This window comes from Oncorhynchus keta, chromosome 34 (assembly GCF_023373465.1).
Source record: "Oncorhynchus keta strain PuntledgeMale-10-30-2019 chromosome 34, Oket_V2, whole genome shotgun sequence".
Lineage (NCBI taxonomy): Eukaryota > Metazoa > Chordata > Actinopteri > Salmoniformes > Salmonidae > Oncorhynchus > Oncorhynchus keta.
In genome coordinates, this window is record NC_068454.1 from 81,754,064 (window position 1) to 81,771,870 (window position 17,807).

Consider the following 17,807-nt stretch of genomic DNA (forward strand, 5'->3'; position numbering starts at 1 on the left):
TCTACCTCTGTCTCTCTCTGTCTGTAATCCCTCTCTCTCTACCTCTTCCTCTCTCTGTCTGTATCCCTCTCTCTCTACCTCTTCCTCTCTCTGTCTGTATCCCTCTCTCTCTACCTCTTTCTCTCTCTGTCTGTATCCGTCTCTCTCTACCTCTACCTCTCTCAATCTCTGTATCCCTCTCTCTCTACCTCTTCCTCTCTCTGTCTGTATCCCTCTCTCTACCTCTACTTCTCTCAAGCTCAGTATCCCTCTCTCTCTACCTCTTCCTCTCTCTGTCTGTATCCCTCTCTCTCTACCTCTTCCTGTCTCTACCTCTTCCTCTGTCTCTCTCTGTTGCTCCTGCCCTCCCAATATCTGTCTATTTCTCTCTCCCCACCCCTCCCATTTTTCACTTCCCAGAATGTGTCTATAAAAATATTTGAGAGCTCAAGTCTCACCTGTAGAAGCTGTCAGGGCAGAGACCAATCTGTGACTACTGTCTTAGTCCTTGTTCACTCCGAGACGGGTCACCAGACACTTAGCCCTGTTGCTGCACCTGCAGAATCACACACAACAGAATATAGAACCCAGAATGCCACATCGATCATTCCAACCGAGAACACAGGCACAACCTAATGTTAGTCAAGCGCTCACAGGCCGTTGTTCACCTGAGAGAGAACTTGCAGTACACTAATGAAAATGTGATAATTCTGTCTCTCTTTCTCTCGCTGTCTCGTCCTTACAGTTTTGAATATGACGAAAACAAGTCCATCGTTTTCAGGCCCAATGGAAAGGTAAAGACTCCTTCCCCCTCTGTCTGTAGAAAGGTCACTGTTCTCTCTACAGGTGAACTGTGTTGTGTGTGTCGCTGTGTGTTTGTAATGGTGAGTGTGTGTGTTGTGTAGGTGAACACAGATGGTCTGGTGCTGCGTGGATGGTACACCAGTCTGACGGTGGCAGTGTACGGTACAGCAGAAAGGTCACATGGTCACGACCGGGACTCTCCCCACCCTCCCACCCCCAACAACAGATCGCAGCCTCAAGAGGATCATCAAACAAGGTGAGAAGACTCATAGTAGAGTTGCCAGATACCACTATCACAATACTATCATATTCCTATGGCAAAAGGAAAACACAAGGTGGACTCAACTGTGTGTGTGTGTCTCAGAGTGGGATAAGGAGGAGCAGTATATGGCAGTCCCCCAGACCAGCTCCCAGAGGCCCCCGCACCCTCCTGGACCACCCCACCAGATGATGATGATGAGAGCCGGTCCCAGTGACCGTAACACACACACTTCTTCTGCCTCTATGTTCATCTCACAGGACAGATTTAATACTGTATATTCAACTTGCCAACCTTGCCAAAAGAAGCGTTTCCATGTATTTGTGCAAGCTTGTATCTGTGTATACCTGATGCCCTCTTTGGTTGCCTTGATAACCGACTGTGGTGTCCATGGTGACTGTCTCAGTTGGAGTGGCCAAGGCGGAGCCGACTGAAAGAGGGGAGGACTACCTGGAGGCGGTCTCACCTGAGCGCAGCTCACTGCCTGCCGACGAACCCTACTCAGACGCCGAGCCTGGAGGAAGAGGGCGAGAGGAAGAGGATGAAGAGCCGGAAGAAGAGGACGATGCACGGACGGAGTGTAGCGCCCTGGGAGGATGGAGGAGGAAAGGAGGAGGATGAGGGTGAGGAGGAGGAAGAGATGGAGGAAGGGTAGGGGGTCCTGTGTGATGGCAGGACAGACAGTTTGTGTGCCTCGGCATGCTGCTCAGACCCTCAACCCTACACCCTTCAGACCCTTCAACCCTACACCCTTCAGACCCCTCAACCCTAACCCTGCTCAGATCCCTCAACCCTACACCCTGCTCAGACCCCTCAACCCTACACCCTGCTCAGACCCTCAACCCTACACCCTGCCCAGACCCCTCAACCCTACACTCTGCTCAGACCCTCAACCCTACACCCTGCCTGCATTCCACCCTACACCCTGCTCAGACCCTTCCACCCTGCTCAGAACCCTCCAACCTGCTCAGACCCCTCCACCCTGCTCAGACCCCTCAACCCTACACCCTGCTCAGACCCCTCAACCCTACACCCTGCTCAGACCCCTCAATCCTACACCCTTCTCAGACCCCTCCACCCTACACCCTTCTCAGACCCCTCCACCCTACACCCTTCTCAGACCCCTCCACCCTACACCCTGCTCAGACCCCTCCACCCTACACCCTGCTCAGACCCCTAATCCTACACCCTTCTCAGACCCCTCAACCCTACACCCTGCTCAGACCCCTCCACCTCAACCCTACACCCTGCTCAGACACCTCAACCCTACACCCTGCTCAGACCCCTCCACCCTACACCCTGCTCAGACCCCTCCACCCTGCTCAGACCCCTCAACCCTAACCCTACACCCTGCTCAGACCCCTGCACCCTACACCCTTCTCAGACCCCTCCACCCTTCTCAGACTCTTCCACCCTGCTCAGACCCCTACACCCTTTCTCAGACCCCTCAACCCTACACCCTAACCCTACACCCTGCTGAGACCCCTCAACCCTACACCTTTCTCAGACCCCTCAACCCTACACCCTGCTCAGACCCCTACACCTTTCTCAGACCCCTCAACACTACACCCTTCTCAGACCCCTCAACCCTACACCCTAACCCTACACCCTGCTGAGACCCCTCAACCCTACACCTTTCTCAGACCCCTCAACCCTACACCCTGCTCAGACCCCTACACCTTTCTCAGACCCCTCAACCCTACACCCTGCTCAGACCCCTCAACCCTACACACTGCTCAGACCCCTCAACCCTACACCCTGCTCAGACCCCTCAACCCTACACACTGCTCAGACCCCTCAACCCTACACCCTGCTCAGACCCCTCAACCCTACACCCTGCTCAGACCCTTCCACCCTGCTCAGACCCCTCCACCCTGCTCAGACCCTCAATCCTACACCCTGCTCAGTCAGACCCTCAACCCTACACCCTGTTCAAACCCCTCCACCCTGCTCAGACCCCTCCACCCTGCTCAGACCCGTCCACCCCTCTCAGACCCCTCAACCCAAACCCTGCTCAGACCCCTACACCCTACACCCTGCTCAGACCCCTCCACCCTGCTTAGACGCTCAGCCCTACACCCTGCTCAGACCCCTACACCCTGCTCAGACCCCTCAACCCTACACCCTGCTCAGACCCCTACACCCTGCTCAGACGCTCAACCCTACACCCTGCTCAGACCCCTCCACCCTGCTCAGACGCTCAACCCTACACCCTGCTCAGACCCCTACACCCTGCTCAGACCCCTACACCCTGCTCAGACCCCTACACCCTGCTCAGACCCCTACACCCTGCTCAGACCCCTCCACCCTGCTCAGACCCCTCCACCCTGCTCAGACCCCTCCACCCTGCTCAGACCCCTACACCCTGCTCAGACCCCTACACCCTGCTCAGACCCCTACACCCTGCTCAGACCCCTACACCCTACCAGACCCCCAACCCTACACCCTGCTCAGACCCCTACACCCTGCTCAGACGCTCAACCCTACACCCTGCTCAGACCCCCTACACCCTGCTCAGACCCCTGCTCAGACCCCTACACCCTTCTCAGACCCCTACACCCTGCCCACCAACCCTACACCCTGCTCAGACCCCTCCACCCTGCTCAGACCCTCCACCCTGCTCAGACCCTCCACCCCTGCTCAGACCCCTACACCCTGCTCAGACCCTACACCCTGCTCAGACCCCTACACCCTGCTCAGACGCTCAACCCTACACCCTGCTCAGACCCCCTACAACCTGCTCAGACCCCACACCCCGCTCAGACGCTCAACCCTACACCCTGCTCAGACCCCTACACCCTGCTCAGACTCCCTACACCCTGCTCAGACCCTACACCCTGCTCAGACCCCCTACACCCTGCTCAGACCCCTACACCCTGCTCTCCAGACCCCTCAACCCCTACACCCTGCCTCAGACCCTACACCCTGCTCAGACCCCCTACACCCTGCTCAGACCCCTCAACCCTACACCCTGCTCAGACCCCATACACCCTGCTCAGACCCCTCAACCCTACACCCTGCTCAGACCCCTCCACCCTGCTCAGACCCCTCCACCCTGCTCAGACCCCTCCACCCTGCTCAGACCCCTCCACCCTGCTCAGACCCCTCCACCCTGCCTGCTGACCCCCTACACCCTGCTCAGACCCCTACAACCTGCTCAGACCCCTACACCCTGCTCAGACGCTCAACCCTCCACCCTGCCTCAGACCCCTCCACCCTGCCTCAGACCCCTCCACCCTGCTCAGACCCCTACACCCTGCTCAGACCCCTACACCCTGCTCAGACCCCTACACTGCTCAGACCCCTCCACCCTGCTCAGACCCTACACCCTGCTCAGACCCCTACACCCTGCTCAGACCCCCTACACCCTGCTCTCAGACCCCTACACCCTGCTCAGACCCTCCACCCTGCTCAGACCCCTACACCCTGCTCAGACCCTCCACCCTGCTCAGACCCTCAACCCCTACACCCTGCTCAGACCCCTCCACCCTTCTCAGACCCCTCCACCCTGCTCAGACCCCTCCACCCTGCTCAGACCCCCTCCACCCTGCTCAGACCCCTACACCAAGGCCCCCCTACACCCTGCTCAGACCCCTACACCCTGCTCAGACCCCTCCACCCTGCTCAGACCCCCCTCCACCCTGCTCAGACCCTCAACCCTACACCCTGCTCAGACCCTCCACCCTGCTCAGACCCCTTACACCCTGCTCAGACCCCTACACCCTGCTCAGACCCCTACACCCTGCTCAGACCCCTACACCCTGCTCAGACCCCTACACCCTGCTCAGTGCTGTTATAACCAGCCTAACCAGCTGTAATCATAAGGCTTAGAGCCATGGCTGTTGCTGCTGTAGTATCAGATCCCCTTACATGACAAACTAACTGTGCCTGTCTGCTGTGGTTCTCTAACATTGGTTGAGTGAACTGTAATTAATGTTATTAATGTTTTAGCACTTATGTAAGTGTTGTGAGGCCTTTTCTTTTGCTGTGTTTGTGTTTTTGTTGTTTTACAATATTTTTCCCTCCCTCACCCTCCTTCTCTCACCCTCCCTCCTCTCCAGGTGATGGTTATGAGGAGATCAGTAGTGATGAGGATGACTTGGACAATGGGAGTTTTAAGCTGCCCAGTTTTGACATTGACTATACCCCTGAAGACCTGGCCTCTGTGCCCCCAGTCCAGTACGGCCCTATGAAAGAGAGCTACGCCCACTGCTCTACTTCACCCCTCCCTACAAGACCCGCTCGACTCCCAGCTGGAGAGGGCTAGGGGGCTGTGTGTGTTGGTCCAGAGGGAGCTGGAGGTGGAGAAGGGCAGAGGTTGAGGTTGTTGCCCAGATGAGAGAGCTCCTGGCTGGGATAGGAGAGGACCGTGACTCCCGCTGGGTCACGGCCCTAGAGCATGCATCAGGCTGCTTGCTAGAGGCTGGGCTTTCTGATTGGACAGGGGGAATGGGAGGGGCCTATTGGAGCTCTGGTCCAATGGGCTCTCCAGGGTCTTAGCATGGAGATAGCTCTGACCCAACCCATTGCTCTAAACCTCAGGCAGCTGAAAGCTGGAGCTAAGCTGGCTTCCTGCTTGGCTGAGTGCCCACAGGGCCTCACTGCGCTGCTGCACGAGGGAGCCCTGGAGCTCCTACTGGAGCTGCTCCAGGTGGACCATGTGTCGTCCACACTGAAGCTGTGTATCCTAAGGGCTCTGGATGCTCTGACCAGTGCCCCCGCTGGTGGGAGGCCTTCCTACAGGAGGGGAGATAGAGAGGAGTGGATACCAGGTGAGAGGGGCCATAGACATACGGTACACATGAAGACCTTATAATAGAGAGGCTGGCGTGTGTTTCTAACTGAGGTTGTGTGTTCCCCCCGCAGCGGTTGGTGCAGCTGTTCCTGGGGGAGGAAACTGTGCGTGTGGTAACCGCGGGCAACGCCATTCTTCAGAAAGGCCACGCCTATGAGGTTATGACTGACCTGCAGAGCACAGCGGCAGCCTGGAGCGAGCCTCTGCAGGTAAGCACACTGACTGGAGATCTGCGTTTAAGAACAGGGTCTGATAAAGTTTCCCATTTCATAACCAGTTCCCAGTTCAGTGTGGAACTCTGGGGTTTCTATGACTGAGGTTCTACTGTCCATATAATTACTACAGTATATCAGTATATAAGAATTATCAGTGTTATATTTCAGCCATCATTGAAAATAAGAATTTGGACTTGCCTAGTTAAATAAAGGTAAAAATATATATAAAAAATATATAATAATTATTAGCCTGAGGGGAGGAGCCTGGACATAGCCATGGAGGAGGAGACTCATTAGGCCCTCCCTGTCAGCGAGGCTGAGCTGGATAGGTTGGCTGGGGTTCTAGAAGAGTTACATCACCTTTAGAGACCGCCCCCACACCATGGTCCAGCCCCTGGAAAGGCCTTCCCTACAACCGCATGCATTACTGGTCCACAGAGAGAGACGACCCTACCCTACACTGTACAGGTAGGTACAACACCACACACACGCACACACACACACACACAGTACAGTTTGTACTAATAACTCTCCCCCCACCCCACAGGTACATGCATGCATGTCACTTCCTGGAGAGCTCGGCGGTGGTGTTGTCAGCAGCAGTGGCGGCAGGGCATACAGGTGTCACTCACGCCACCACAGGGAAGTCCTGCACTTTCTGTCTCTCACCCAATCAGGACTGCTGTTCATGCTGGCCCAGCCCACGCCTACCAACCTGCTCCGCCTCCTAGCAACCATTGCCGAGGTTGAGGGAGAGGAGCCTATGGTCACTGGGGGCGACGGCGGGTTCTCGGCCCCCGGATTGGGTGAAGAGGGTTTGGGGGGTGTGGCTGATGCAGGCGCTGCATGCCCTCCAGAGCGTGTCTGAGCTGATGAGTCACGTGACTGCCGGCGGGGAGGGAGGGGTGGGGCTAGAGGAGGGGGACAGTGCGGAGGTACTGAGCATGCTCCATGCCTCTACCTCATCACCTTCACACAGACTGGGAGGAGCGCTGTGGCCCACGTCTTCAGCCTGAGAACAACCTCTCCTGTCTGGTTACGCTGCTGCAGCACCACAGCAAGGACGGACACGGGGAGGCCAAGGCCCGGAAGGCGGTGACCTATAACTATGCGTGTATGCTGGTGCTGATGGTGGTTCAGAACTCCAGTGATCTCCGTAACATGGAACAACACGCTGCTCCTCTACTCATCCTGGCCAAGGCTGATGACACCAACGCTAAACTACAGGGGTGCGTAGCTCCTGACCCCTGACTATAACAACCTTAACCCCTAACCTCTGACCTATAACTCCAAACCAACCTAATCAACAATGGGTGAACTGGTAGTCCCTAAACCTTCATCTTAAAAATACTTCTACACCCAACTGTATCATTGTAATGACATAGCCCTACCCATCACCCTTAGAAATATGTTGAAGGCCTCCCAAGTAGCGCAGCGGTCTATGGCACTGCATCGACGGATTCGATCCCAGGCTGCATCACAGTCGGCCGTGACCGGGAGACCCATGAGGCGGCGCACAATTGGCCCAGCGTCGTCCGGGTTAGGGAGGGTTTGGCCGGCTGGGATTCCCTCGTCCTATCACGCTCTAGCGACTCCTTGTGGCGGGCCGGGCACCTGCAAGCTGACTTCGGTCGCCAGCTGGACAGTGTTTCCTCCAACATGTTGGTGTGGCTGGCTTCCGGTTAAGCGAGCGGTGTTTCAAGAAGCAGTGTGGGTGGCCGTGCTCGGAGGACACATGGCTCTCAACCTTCGCCTCCCGAGTCCGCAGGGGAGTTGCAGTGATGGGACAAGACCGTTACTGTCAATTGGATATTACGAAATTGGGGAGAAAAGTACCCCCAAAAAACGTGTTAAACTACTATTCAGAATTCCTTGCGAAGGTGAACTGCAACACTAAGTGATCCTGTCAGTGTTGGTGTTGTGTTCCAGAGCTGAGTCAGTGGCTGGAACCTCTGGACAAGGTGAAGATGGAGATGGGCAGCATCCCCAGCCTCATAGACTACATCAAACAGGTGAGCCGTTACACTACATGTCCCCAAGGAGTGATAAAAAAATTATAATTATGCACACACACCCACACACACACACACACACCCACACCCAAACGCTTAACTTGACTAACCCACTGTAAAGGAAGATTTCTGATGAATACCTGATCAGGCTTTTTCAGCAACGACTCTGTCGCCCAAGTTACATGCCTTTTTCTTTGTTAAGGAAATCCATACTTTTCAATAAACGTTATTCAAAAACATCCACCGACTGTTTCCTTGTTGAGATTCAATTGACAAATGCTAATTTGCGCTGAGTTGCCATCTTAGAGCAACAGCAACGGGAAAACAGTTGGTGGTTGTATTTGATTAGTGTCCATACATGAAAAAGTATGGATTTCTCAGCTAACAAAGAAAGGCACGCAACAAAGGACAAACATAGGTACACGGTAAGCGTTTCTTAATCCTATTTTATTCATATAGTCAGACCTAAATTCCACAAAGCATGGTCTCTGCACCACTCCTTGGTGCATTTCAGCAGAGACGTCCTTCACCATGGAGTCAGCTAGTTTGATTTGAATTATTAGGATCTTCAATGGCGACAGCTAGTCTTACTGGGGTCCCACTGAGTCCCACTGGGGTTCCGACAGGGGTCCCACCGAGGTCCAACAGGGGTTTTCACTGGGGTTCCGACTGGGGTCTTATTGGGGTTCTGACTAGGTCTTATTGGGGTTCCTGACTGGGGGTCTTACTGGGGTCCCAACTGAGGTCTTACTGGGGTTCCCACTGTTCCGACTGGGGTCTTACTGGGGTCTGACTGGGGTTCTGACTGGGGTCTTACTGGGGTTCCCACTTGGGGTCCCACTGTTCGACTGGGGACTGGGGTCCGGTCTTACTGGGGCTCCGACTGGTGTTCTGACTGGGGTACGACACATAACAAAAAATACATTTGAGACAAAAGACTTGACAAATTTAAAAACATTAACGTGTGTGTGTGTGTGGGGCATCGATCGGTTATACATACGTCAGTACATATGCACAACAAGTAAGTCACATGCGGGAGAGACCTTGTGCCGTGAGGTGTTGGTTTATTTGTTCTTTTCAACCAGGTTTGCGGTTCACTTGTGCTGTATAAGATGGAAGGAGTTATATGCAGTCATGGCTCTGTATAATACTGTACACTTCCTTGAATTTGTTTTGGACCTGGGGACTGTGAAAAGACCCCTTGTGGCATGTCTGGTGGGGCGTGTGATTGTGTGTCAGTCCTGTGTGTAAGTTGACTATGCAAACAATTTTGAATTTCCAACACAATGCTTCACTTCTAGATATTATAAGTAACGCAGTCAGTCTTTCCTCAACTCTTAGCCAAGAGAGACTGGCAGCATAGTGTTAATATTAGCCCTCTGGTTACAATGAAGAGCAAGACGTGTCGCTCTGTTCTGGGCCAGCAGGAGCCTAACTAGGTCTTTCTTTGCAGCACTTGACCATATGACTGGACAATAATCAAGATAAGATACAACTAGAGCCTGTGGAGTGTGGTGTCAAAAAAGCATCTTTCCAACCAATGAATCTATGTTTTGACCATGACCGTTTACAATCTAAGGTAACACCAAGTAAATTAGTCACCTCTACTTGTTCAACAGCCACACCATTCATTACCAGATTCAGCTGAGGTCTAGAACTTAGGGAATGATGTGTATCAAGTTTAGAGTTAGTTTAGCTTTAGTTTTAGAGATGTTCAGGACCAGTTTATTACTGGCCACCCATTCCTAAACAGACTGCAACTCTTTGTTAAGGGATTCAGTGACTTCATTAGCTGCGGTTGCTGATGCGTATACGGTTTAATCATCAGCATATATGGACACACATACTTTGTGTAATGCCAATGACAGGTCATTTGGTAAAAGAAAACAGTAGACAGGCTTAGAGAGCTGCCCTGCGGTGTGAGAGAGAGAGAGAGAGAGAGAGAGAGAGAGAGAGAGAGAGAGAGAGAGAGAGAGAGAGAGAGAGAGGAGCACAGAGAGAGAGAGACAGAGACAGAGAGAGAGAGAGAGAGAGAGAGAGAGACAGAGACAGAGACAGAGACAGAGACAGAGACAGAGACAGACAGAGAGAGAGAGAGAGAGAGAGAGAGAGAGAGAGAGAGAGAGAGAGAGACTGTCTTTGTAAAGTATTCAGACCCCTTGAATTTTTACGTTACCGCCTTATTCATCCTGTTTCCATTGATCATCCTTGATGTTTCTACAACTTGATTGGAGTCCACCTGTGGTAAATTCTATTGATTGGACATGATTTGGAAAGGCACACACCTGTCTATATAAGGTCCCACAGTTGACAGTGCATGTCAGAGCAAAAACCAAGCCATGAGGTCGAAGGAATTATCCCTAGAGGTCCGAGACAAGACTGTGTCGAGGCACAGATCTGGGGAAGGGTACCAAAACATTTCTGTAGCATTGAAGGTCCCCAATAACACAGTGGCCTCCATCGTTCTTAAATGGAAGAAGTTTGTAACCACCAAGACTCTTCCTAGAGCTGGCCTCGCGGCCAAACTGAGCAATCGGGGAAGAAGGGCTTTCGTCAGGGAGGGAACCAAGAACCCGATGGTCACTCTGATAGAGCTCCAGAGTTCTTCTGTGGAGATGGGAGAACCTTCCAGAAGGACAACCATCTCTGCAGCACTCCACCAATCAGTTATTTATGGTAGAGTGGCCAGACGAAAGCCACTCCTCAGTAAAAGGCACATGACAGCCCGTTTGTAGTTTACCAAAAGGTACCTACAGACTCTCAGACCATGAGAAACAAGATTCTCTGCTCATGAAACAAGATTCTCTGCTCTAGATTGAACTCTGTGGCCTGAATGCCAAGCCTCAAGTCTGGAGGAAACCTGGCACCATCTCTGCTGTGAAGCATGGTGGTGGCATCATCATGCTGTGGGGATGTTTTTCAGCATCTGAGACTGGGAGACTAGTCAGGATCGAGGAAAGATGATACAGAGCATACCTGCTCCAGAGCACTCAGGACCTCAGACTGTGGAGAAAGTTCTACCTTCCTGACATGACAACAACCCTAAGCACACAGCCAAGACAATGCAGAAGTGCTTCGACAGTCTTCTGCATGTCCCGGAAGTGGCCCAGCCAGAGCCGCATCTATGGAGAGACCTGTGTTGTGCAGTACCCTCTGGGCTCAAACCTGAGCTTGAGAGATCTGCAGAGAAGAACGGGACGCAAAATACAGGTGTGCCAAACTTGTACCATCATACCTACAAGTCATCTCAAGGCTGTAATCTCTGCAAAGGTGCTTCAACAAAGTATTGAAAAGGTCTGAATACTTATGTAAATGTGATATTTCATTATTACTTTTTAATATATTTTTCAATGTTTATTTTTAAACTGTTTTTTTCGTCATATGGGGTATTGTGCGTAGATTGAGGGGAAAAACGATTTTATCAATTTAGAATAAGGCTGTAAAGTAACAAATGTGGGAAAAGTCAAGGGGTCTGAATACTTTCCGAATGCACTGTGTGCTGGTTGATGTAATGTGTATTATTGGTCATATTACTAACAGAAAAGCCATTCTGTCCTGTCTGTCCCGATGTGTCCCTGTAGAACGTCCAGAACGTGTTGACTCTAGAAGGAAGTGGACTGATCTCTGCTCTGAGGGTCCTCTGCCAGATCGCCTGTCCACCTCCGCCGTAGAGGCTCAGCAGAAGAAGATCTGAAGTGGAGTCTAGCAGGGGTGCAGTTGTTTCTGGGGAGGGCTGGGACACGTGTGTTTGTGTGCTCCAGAAGCTGTGTAGCGTGCTGCTGCCTGCCTGGCGTGTGCACGGACAGGACCCACCCACAGCGCTGCCCATGATCCCTTGGCGTGTGCGCTAACAGCTAAGAGCTGCGACCATGCTAACAGAGCTGTTGCGCAGCGGGGCCCCTTCCCAGTTCAGGGACACGCGTGTGGCGGCACGTTGGTGACTCTACACATGGTCGTGTGTTCAGCCCCGTCCTCTGGGCGTCAGCCTGGGGAGGAGACCAAGGTTCAGGCCCTCATCGTAGATGTGCTGCTCACCTTCACACAGGGAGTCAGCGAACAGGTAGAGCTCTTTTCTGATTGACCTTTAACATAATGTTGTGTGTGTGTGTGTGTTGCGTGCGTGTAATAAATTGGAGTATCATTTCCCTGTAGATGACCACACAGGAGACTCTGCTCAGTAACACATGGTCTCTGATGCTGAAGGAGGTGTTGGGCTCTCTACTGAAAGCACCAGAGACTCTTCTCTGGCCTCACCCTGCTGTCTGAACTGCTGCCACTTCCCCTGCCCATGAGCACGCATAGTACACACACACACACACACACACCTGCTGCTTCTCATGTTGCTACAGCCATCATCAGCAACAGTCTGGAGAAGTCGTTAGTTGACACTTAACAAACTAATCAATGCATGAGGATTGAAAGCTGTAGGACTTTCATGTTGGAAACACAAACCGAAGGGAAACAGATTGTGTGTTGTGCTGGTCCCCCTCCAGGTGATCTCTGTCCAGGACGTGGCTGTAGCGTTGAACACCAGGAAGTTGTGGAGCATGCACCTGCGGGTGCAGTGGGGTGTGTTTATGACGTCCTCGGGTGTGTGTGGAACTAGCTGTCCTCCGCTGCTGGCCATGCTGCGACGTGTGTGTCCAGATGGCTGACCTCCTCGTCTCCCACCGCCACCCTCATCATGAAGACCCTGCTGGAATTCCTGCTGGGGGAACTACAACCGTAAGACAGTCGCAAACACACCCTTATGCACCTCTTGAACTAAGATGGCAAGCCAAATAATCCCAAATTGGCTTTGGATAATATTTCATGTCCATATTAGAACCACCATCAAATTTTTAATATATTTTTGCTGTTTCTGATGGTATGTGTGGTTGTGTTTTGATTTCGGTATGTGTGGTTGTGTTTTGATTTTGTGATTTCGTGTGGTTGTGTTTTTTGATTTCGGGGTATGTGTGGTTGTGTTTTGATTTCGGTATGTGTGGTTGTGTTTTGATTTCGGTGTGGTTGTGGTTTAATTTCGGTATGTGTGATTGTGGTTTTGATTTCGGTATGTGTGGTTGTGGTTTGATTTCGGTATGTGTGATTGTGGTTTTGATTTCGGTATGTGTGATTGTGGTTTTGATTTCAGTATGTGTGATTGTGGTTTGATTTGGGTATGTGTGGTTGTGTTTGTGATTTCGGTATGTGTGATTGTGGTTTTGATTCCGGTATGTGTGATTGTGGTTTTGATTTCGGTATGTGTGGTTGTGGTTTTGATTTCGGTATGTGTGATTGTGGTTTTGATTTCGGGGTATGTGTGATTGTGGTTTTGATTTGTTATGTGTGATTGGTTTTGATTTCGGTATGTGTGGTGTGTTTTGATTTGTTTATGTGTGATTGTGGTTTTGATTCCGGTATGTGTGTGGTTGTGTTTGTGATTTCGGTATGTGTGATTGTGGTTTTGATTCCGGTATGTGTGATTGTGGTTTTGATTTCGGTATGTGTGGTTGTGGTTTTGATTTCGGTATGTGTGATTGTGGTTTTGATTTCGGTATGTGTGATTGTGGTTTTGATTTCGGTATGTGTGATTGTGGTTTTGATTTCGGTATGTGTGGTTGTGTTTGTGATTTCGGTATGTGTGATTGTGGTTTTGATTCCGGTATGTGTGGTTGTGGTTTTGATTTCGGTATGTGTGATTGTGGTTTTGATTTCGGTATGTGTGGTTGTGTTTGTGATTTCGGTATGTGTGATTGCGTTTTTGATTTCGGTATGTGTGGTTGTGGTTTTGATTTCGGTATGTGTGGTTGTGGTTTTGATTCCGGTATGTGTGGTTGTGGTTTTGATTTCGGTATGTGTGATTGTGGTTTTGATTTCGGTATGTGTGGTTGTGTTTGTGATTTCGGTATGTGTGATTGCGTTTTTGATTTCGGTATGTGTGGTTGTGGTTTTGATTTCGGTATGTGTGGTTGTGGTTTTGATTTCGGTATGTGTGGTTGTGGTTTTGATTTCGGTATGTGTGGTTGTGTTTGTGATTTCGGTATGTGTGGTTGTGTTTTTGATTTCGGTATGTGTGATTGCGGTTTTGATTTCGGTATGTGTGGTTGTGGTTTTGATTTCGGTATGTGTGGTTGTGGTTTTGATTATGGCATGTGTGGTTGTGTTTGTGATTTCGGTATGTGTGGTTGTGTTTTTGATTTCGGTATGTGTGGTTGTGGTTTTGATTTCGGTATGTGTGGTTGTTGTTTTGATTTCGGTATGTGTGGTTGTGGTTTTGATTTCGGTATGTGTGGTTGTGGTTTTGATTTCGGTATGTGTGGTTGTGGTTTTGATTTCGGTATGTGTGATTGTGGTTTTGATTTCGGTATGTGTGGTTGTGTTTGTGATTTCGGTATGTGTGATTGTGGTTTTGATTTCGGTATGTGTGATTGTGGTTTTGATTTCGGTATGTGTGGTTGTGTTTGTGATTTCGGTATGTGTGGTTGTGTTTGTGATTTCGGTATGTGTGATTGTGGTTTTGATTTCGGTATGTGTGATTGTGGTTTTGATTTCGGTATGTGTGGTTGTGGTTTTGATTTCGGTATGTGTGGTTGTGTTTGTGATTTCGGTATGTGTGGTTGTGTTTTTGATTTCGGTATGTGTGGTTGTGTTTTTGATTTCGGTATGTGTGGTTGTGGTTTTGATTTCGGTATGTGTGGTTGTGGTTTTGATTTCGGTATGTGTGGTTGTGGTTTTGATTTCGGTATGTGTGGTTGTGGTTTTGATTTCGGTATGTGTGGTTGTGGTTTTGATTTCGGTATGTGTGGTTGTGGTTTTGATTTCGGTATGTGTGATTGTGGTTTTGATTTCGGTATGTGTGATTGTGGTTTTGATTTCGGTATGTGTGATTGTGGTTTTGATTTCGGTATGTGTGGTTGTGGTTTTGATTTCGGTATGTGTGGTTGTGGTTTTGATTTCGGTATGTGTGATTGTGGTTTTGATTTCGGTATGTGTGATTGTGGTTTTGATTTCGGTATGTGTGATTGTGTTTGTGATTTCGGTATGTGTGATTGTGGTTTTGATTTCGGTATGTGTGGTTGTGTTTGTGATTTCGGTATGTGTGATTGTGGTTTTGATTTCGGTATGTGTGATTGTGGTTTTGATTTCGGTATGTGTGGTTGTGGTTTTGATTTCGGTATGTGTGGTTGTGGTTTTGATTTCGGTATGTGTGGTTGTGGTTTTGATTTCGGTATGTGTGGTTGTGGTTTTGATTTCGGTATGTGTGGTTGTGGTTTTGATTTCGGTATGTGTGGTTGTGGTTTTGATTTCGGTATGTGTGGTTGTGGTTTTGATTTCGGTATGTGTGGTTGTGGTTTTGATTTCGGTATGTGTGGTTGTGTTTGTGATTTCGGTATGTGTGGTTGTGGTTTTGATTTCGGTATGTGTGGTTGTGGTTTTGATTTCGGTATGTGTGGTTGTGGTTTTGATTTCGGTATGTGTGGTTGTGGTTTTGATTTCGGTATGTGTGGTTGTGGTTTTGATTTCGGTATGTGTGGTTGTGGTTTTGATTTCGGTATGTGTGGTTTTGATTTCGGTATGTGTGGTTGTGGTTTTGATTTCGGTATGTGTGGTTGTGGTTTTGATTTCGGTATGTGTGGTTGTGGTTTTGATTTCGGTATGTGTGGTTGTGGTTTTGATTTCGGTATGTGTGGTTGTGGTTTTGATTTCGGTATGTGTGGTTGTGGTTTTGATTTCGGTATGTGTGGTTGTGGTTTTGATTTCGGTATGTGTGGTTGTGGTTTTGATTTCGGTATGTGTGGTTGTGGTTTTGATTTCGGTATGTGTGGTTGTGGTTTTGATTTCGGTATGTGTGGTTGTGGTTTTCAGTGTGGAGGGTAAGAGTCCCGGTTGGGGGCAGGTCCTGCGTCTCCTCTCTCTATTCGACACCCTGGTTTCCCAGAGAGCCTGTAAGATTGCAACGTTACACTTGCTCTCTGGCTCCACCCCTGGAGATGAGCAATTGGCTGATGTCTTCCCCCTGCTACTGTCCCTATTGGTTCCCGCTGCTGACCACACCCTGCCACAACAGCACTGTGCAGAGCTGGTGGGAACTGTCCTGCAGTCACTGTGTGACCAGGTAACACACGAAGCACCTGGTATTGTATGAAGCTAATGCACTTCATCCACTAGCTGATAACAATGGAGCGGTATGGGGTGAATTGGTTGCGTATTATATTCATAAACATGTAGGTCTTGGTGGATGCTCTTTAGTCTGAACTATGTGTCAGACTAGCAGGGGGTCATATATCAGGCTGAGCCAGGTAAGAGGGAGCGGTAGAGGGATAGAGAAAGGTGTTTAACCCCATCAGTCCCAAGACATTGATCTGACTTTCATTTATCTGCATGTCCAGCTGTTATATTTAGTCTCACAATGAAGTGTTTTACCATGTTCTTTTCAGGACAACCAGGGCTACAAGTAGAACACCTAACTATTTGACATAAACAGTTGCATTCTTGAGTTTTATTGACAGTTCAAAAACTCGATAGAAATGTAGTTATAAGAATGCTCTAAGTACAGAAATGGTTTGCTCACTGGAAAATGAATATCTAACTAGTCAGTGACAACTGTTCAGAGTTTATAACAGCGACTATGTGAGCTTATCACAGTGTTATAGACACTATGTCCTGGGATTTACTATGGTCGTCTATGTAGAAGAACCCCTTAGTGTTATAGACACTATGTCCTGGGATTCACTATGGTCGTCTATGTAGAAGAACCCCTTACAGTGTTATAGACACTATGTCCTGGGATTTACTATGGTCGTCTATGTAGAAGAACCCCTTAGTGTTATAGACACTATGTCCTGGGATTTACTATGGTCGTCTATGTAGAAGAACCCTTACAGTGTTATAGACACTATGTCCTGGGATTCACTATGGTCGTCTATGTAGAAGAACCCCTTACAGTGTTATAGACACTATGTCCTGGGATTTACTATGGTCGTCTATGTAGAAGAACCCCTTACCTTCTGACGACTCTTGTGTAGTTTATGAGCATCAGAGACTAAACATGTTATGTGTTTGTATTCCTGACAGTCAGCCTTTGCCAAGCATCTCAAATCATTCTGACTCTACAGATGTTTTTGTAAACGGTGGGACTCATTGGGTTAACTCTGCTGTGTGTGTGTGTGTGTGTTAGGACATCTCTCTGGTGGTGCCCCACCCAGCCGAGGGGTGTGTGTCAGAGGCTGAGCAACTGGCCAATGCCCTGCCAGGACGGGAAATGATCTCATCAGTGTGCGACTCTCTGATGGAGGTTTTGGGGAACGGAGAGAGCAGTGCCGCTCTGCTCCTCACCTGTCTCAGGACACTCATGTTCCTCACAGAACATGACTATGGACTCTACCACCTCAAAGGGTACACACACACTCCTCACTACCAGGAATTTAGATCAATGCAAGTGTAGCATGTGTATATAGACAATAGTAGTGGTTACAGCACTGAACCCTGTGGAACACCGAATTCAACTTTAAAGATGTGTGTTTTTAGGGCTATGAAGAAGCACAGTGCCAGTGTGTGTGCTCTGTTGAAGAGACAGGTGTTCTCCTTCAGGAAAGACTCGGCTGAACTCCTCTCTGCTCTGCTGGACTTCCTACGACAGATCCTCAACACTGACCCTCTGGTAAAACCCCAAACAAGTCCATTTCAACATGATCAACCATTATCCAGTCAATCATTATCTGCCGATGGGAAGGCCGATCCGCCCGGATTACATTAATCAT

General features: G+C 49.8%; 2 protein-coding genes across 3 annotated transcripts in view; both read left to right on the forward strand.

Moving 5' to 3' along the window:
- virma (vir like m6A methyltransferase associated) overlaps positions 1–17,807 on the forward strand; it is a 71,984-nt gene that overhangs the window by 50,633 nt on the left and 3,544 nt on the right. The window contains 3 exon segments of the mRNA XM_052495576.1: positions 15,913–16,162; positions 17,225–17,442; positions 17,575–17,707. Coding sequence (XP_052351536.1) covers positions 15,913–16,162; positions 17,225–17,442; positions 17,575–17,707 — 601 coding nt within the window.
- The window catches only part of rad54b (RAD54 homolog B), a 67,110-nt gene that overhangs the window by 19,625 nt on the left and 29,678 nt on the right, over positions 1–17,807 (forward strand). The window lies entirely within an intron of this gene.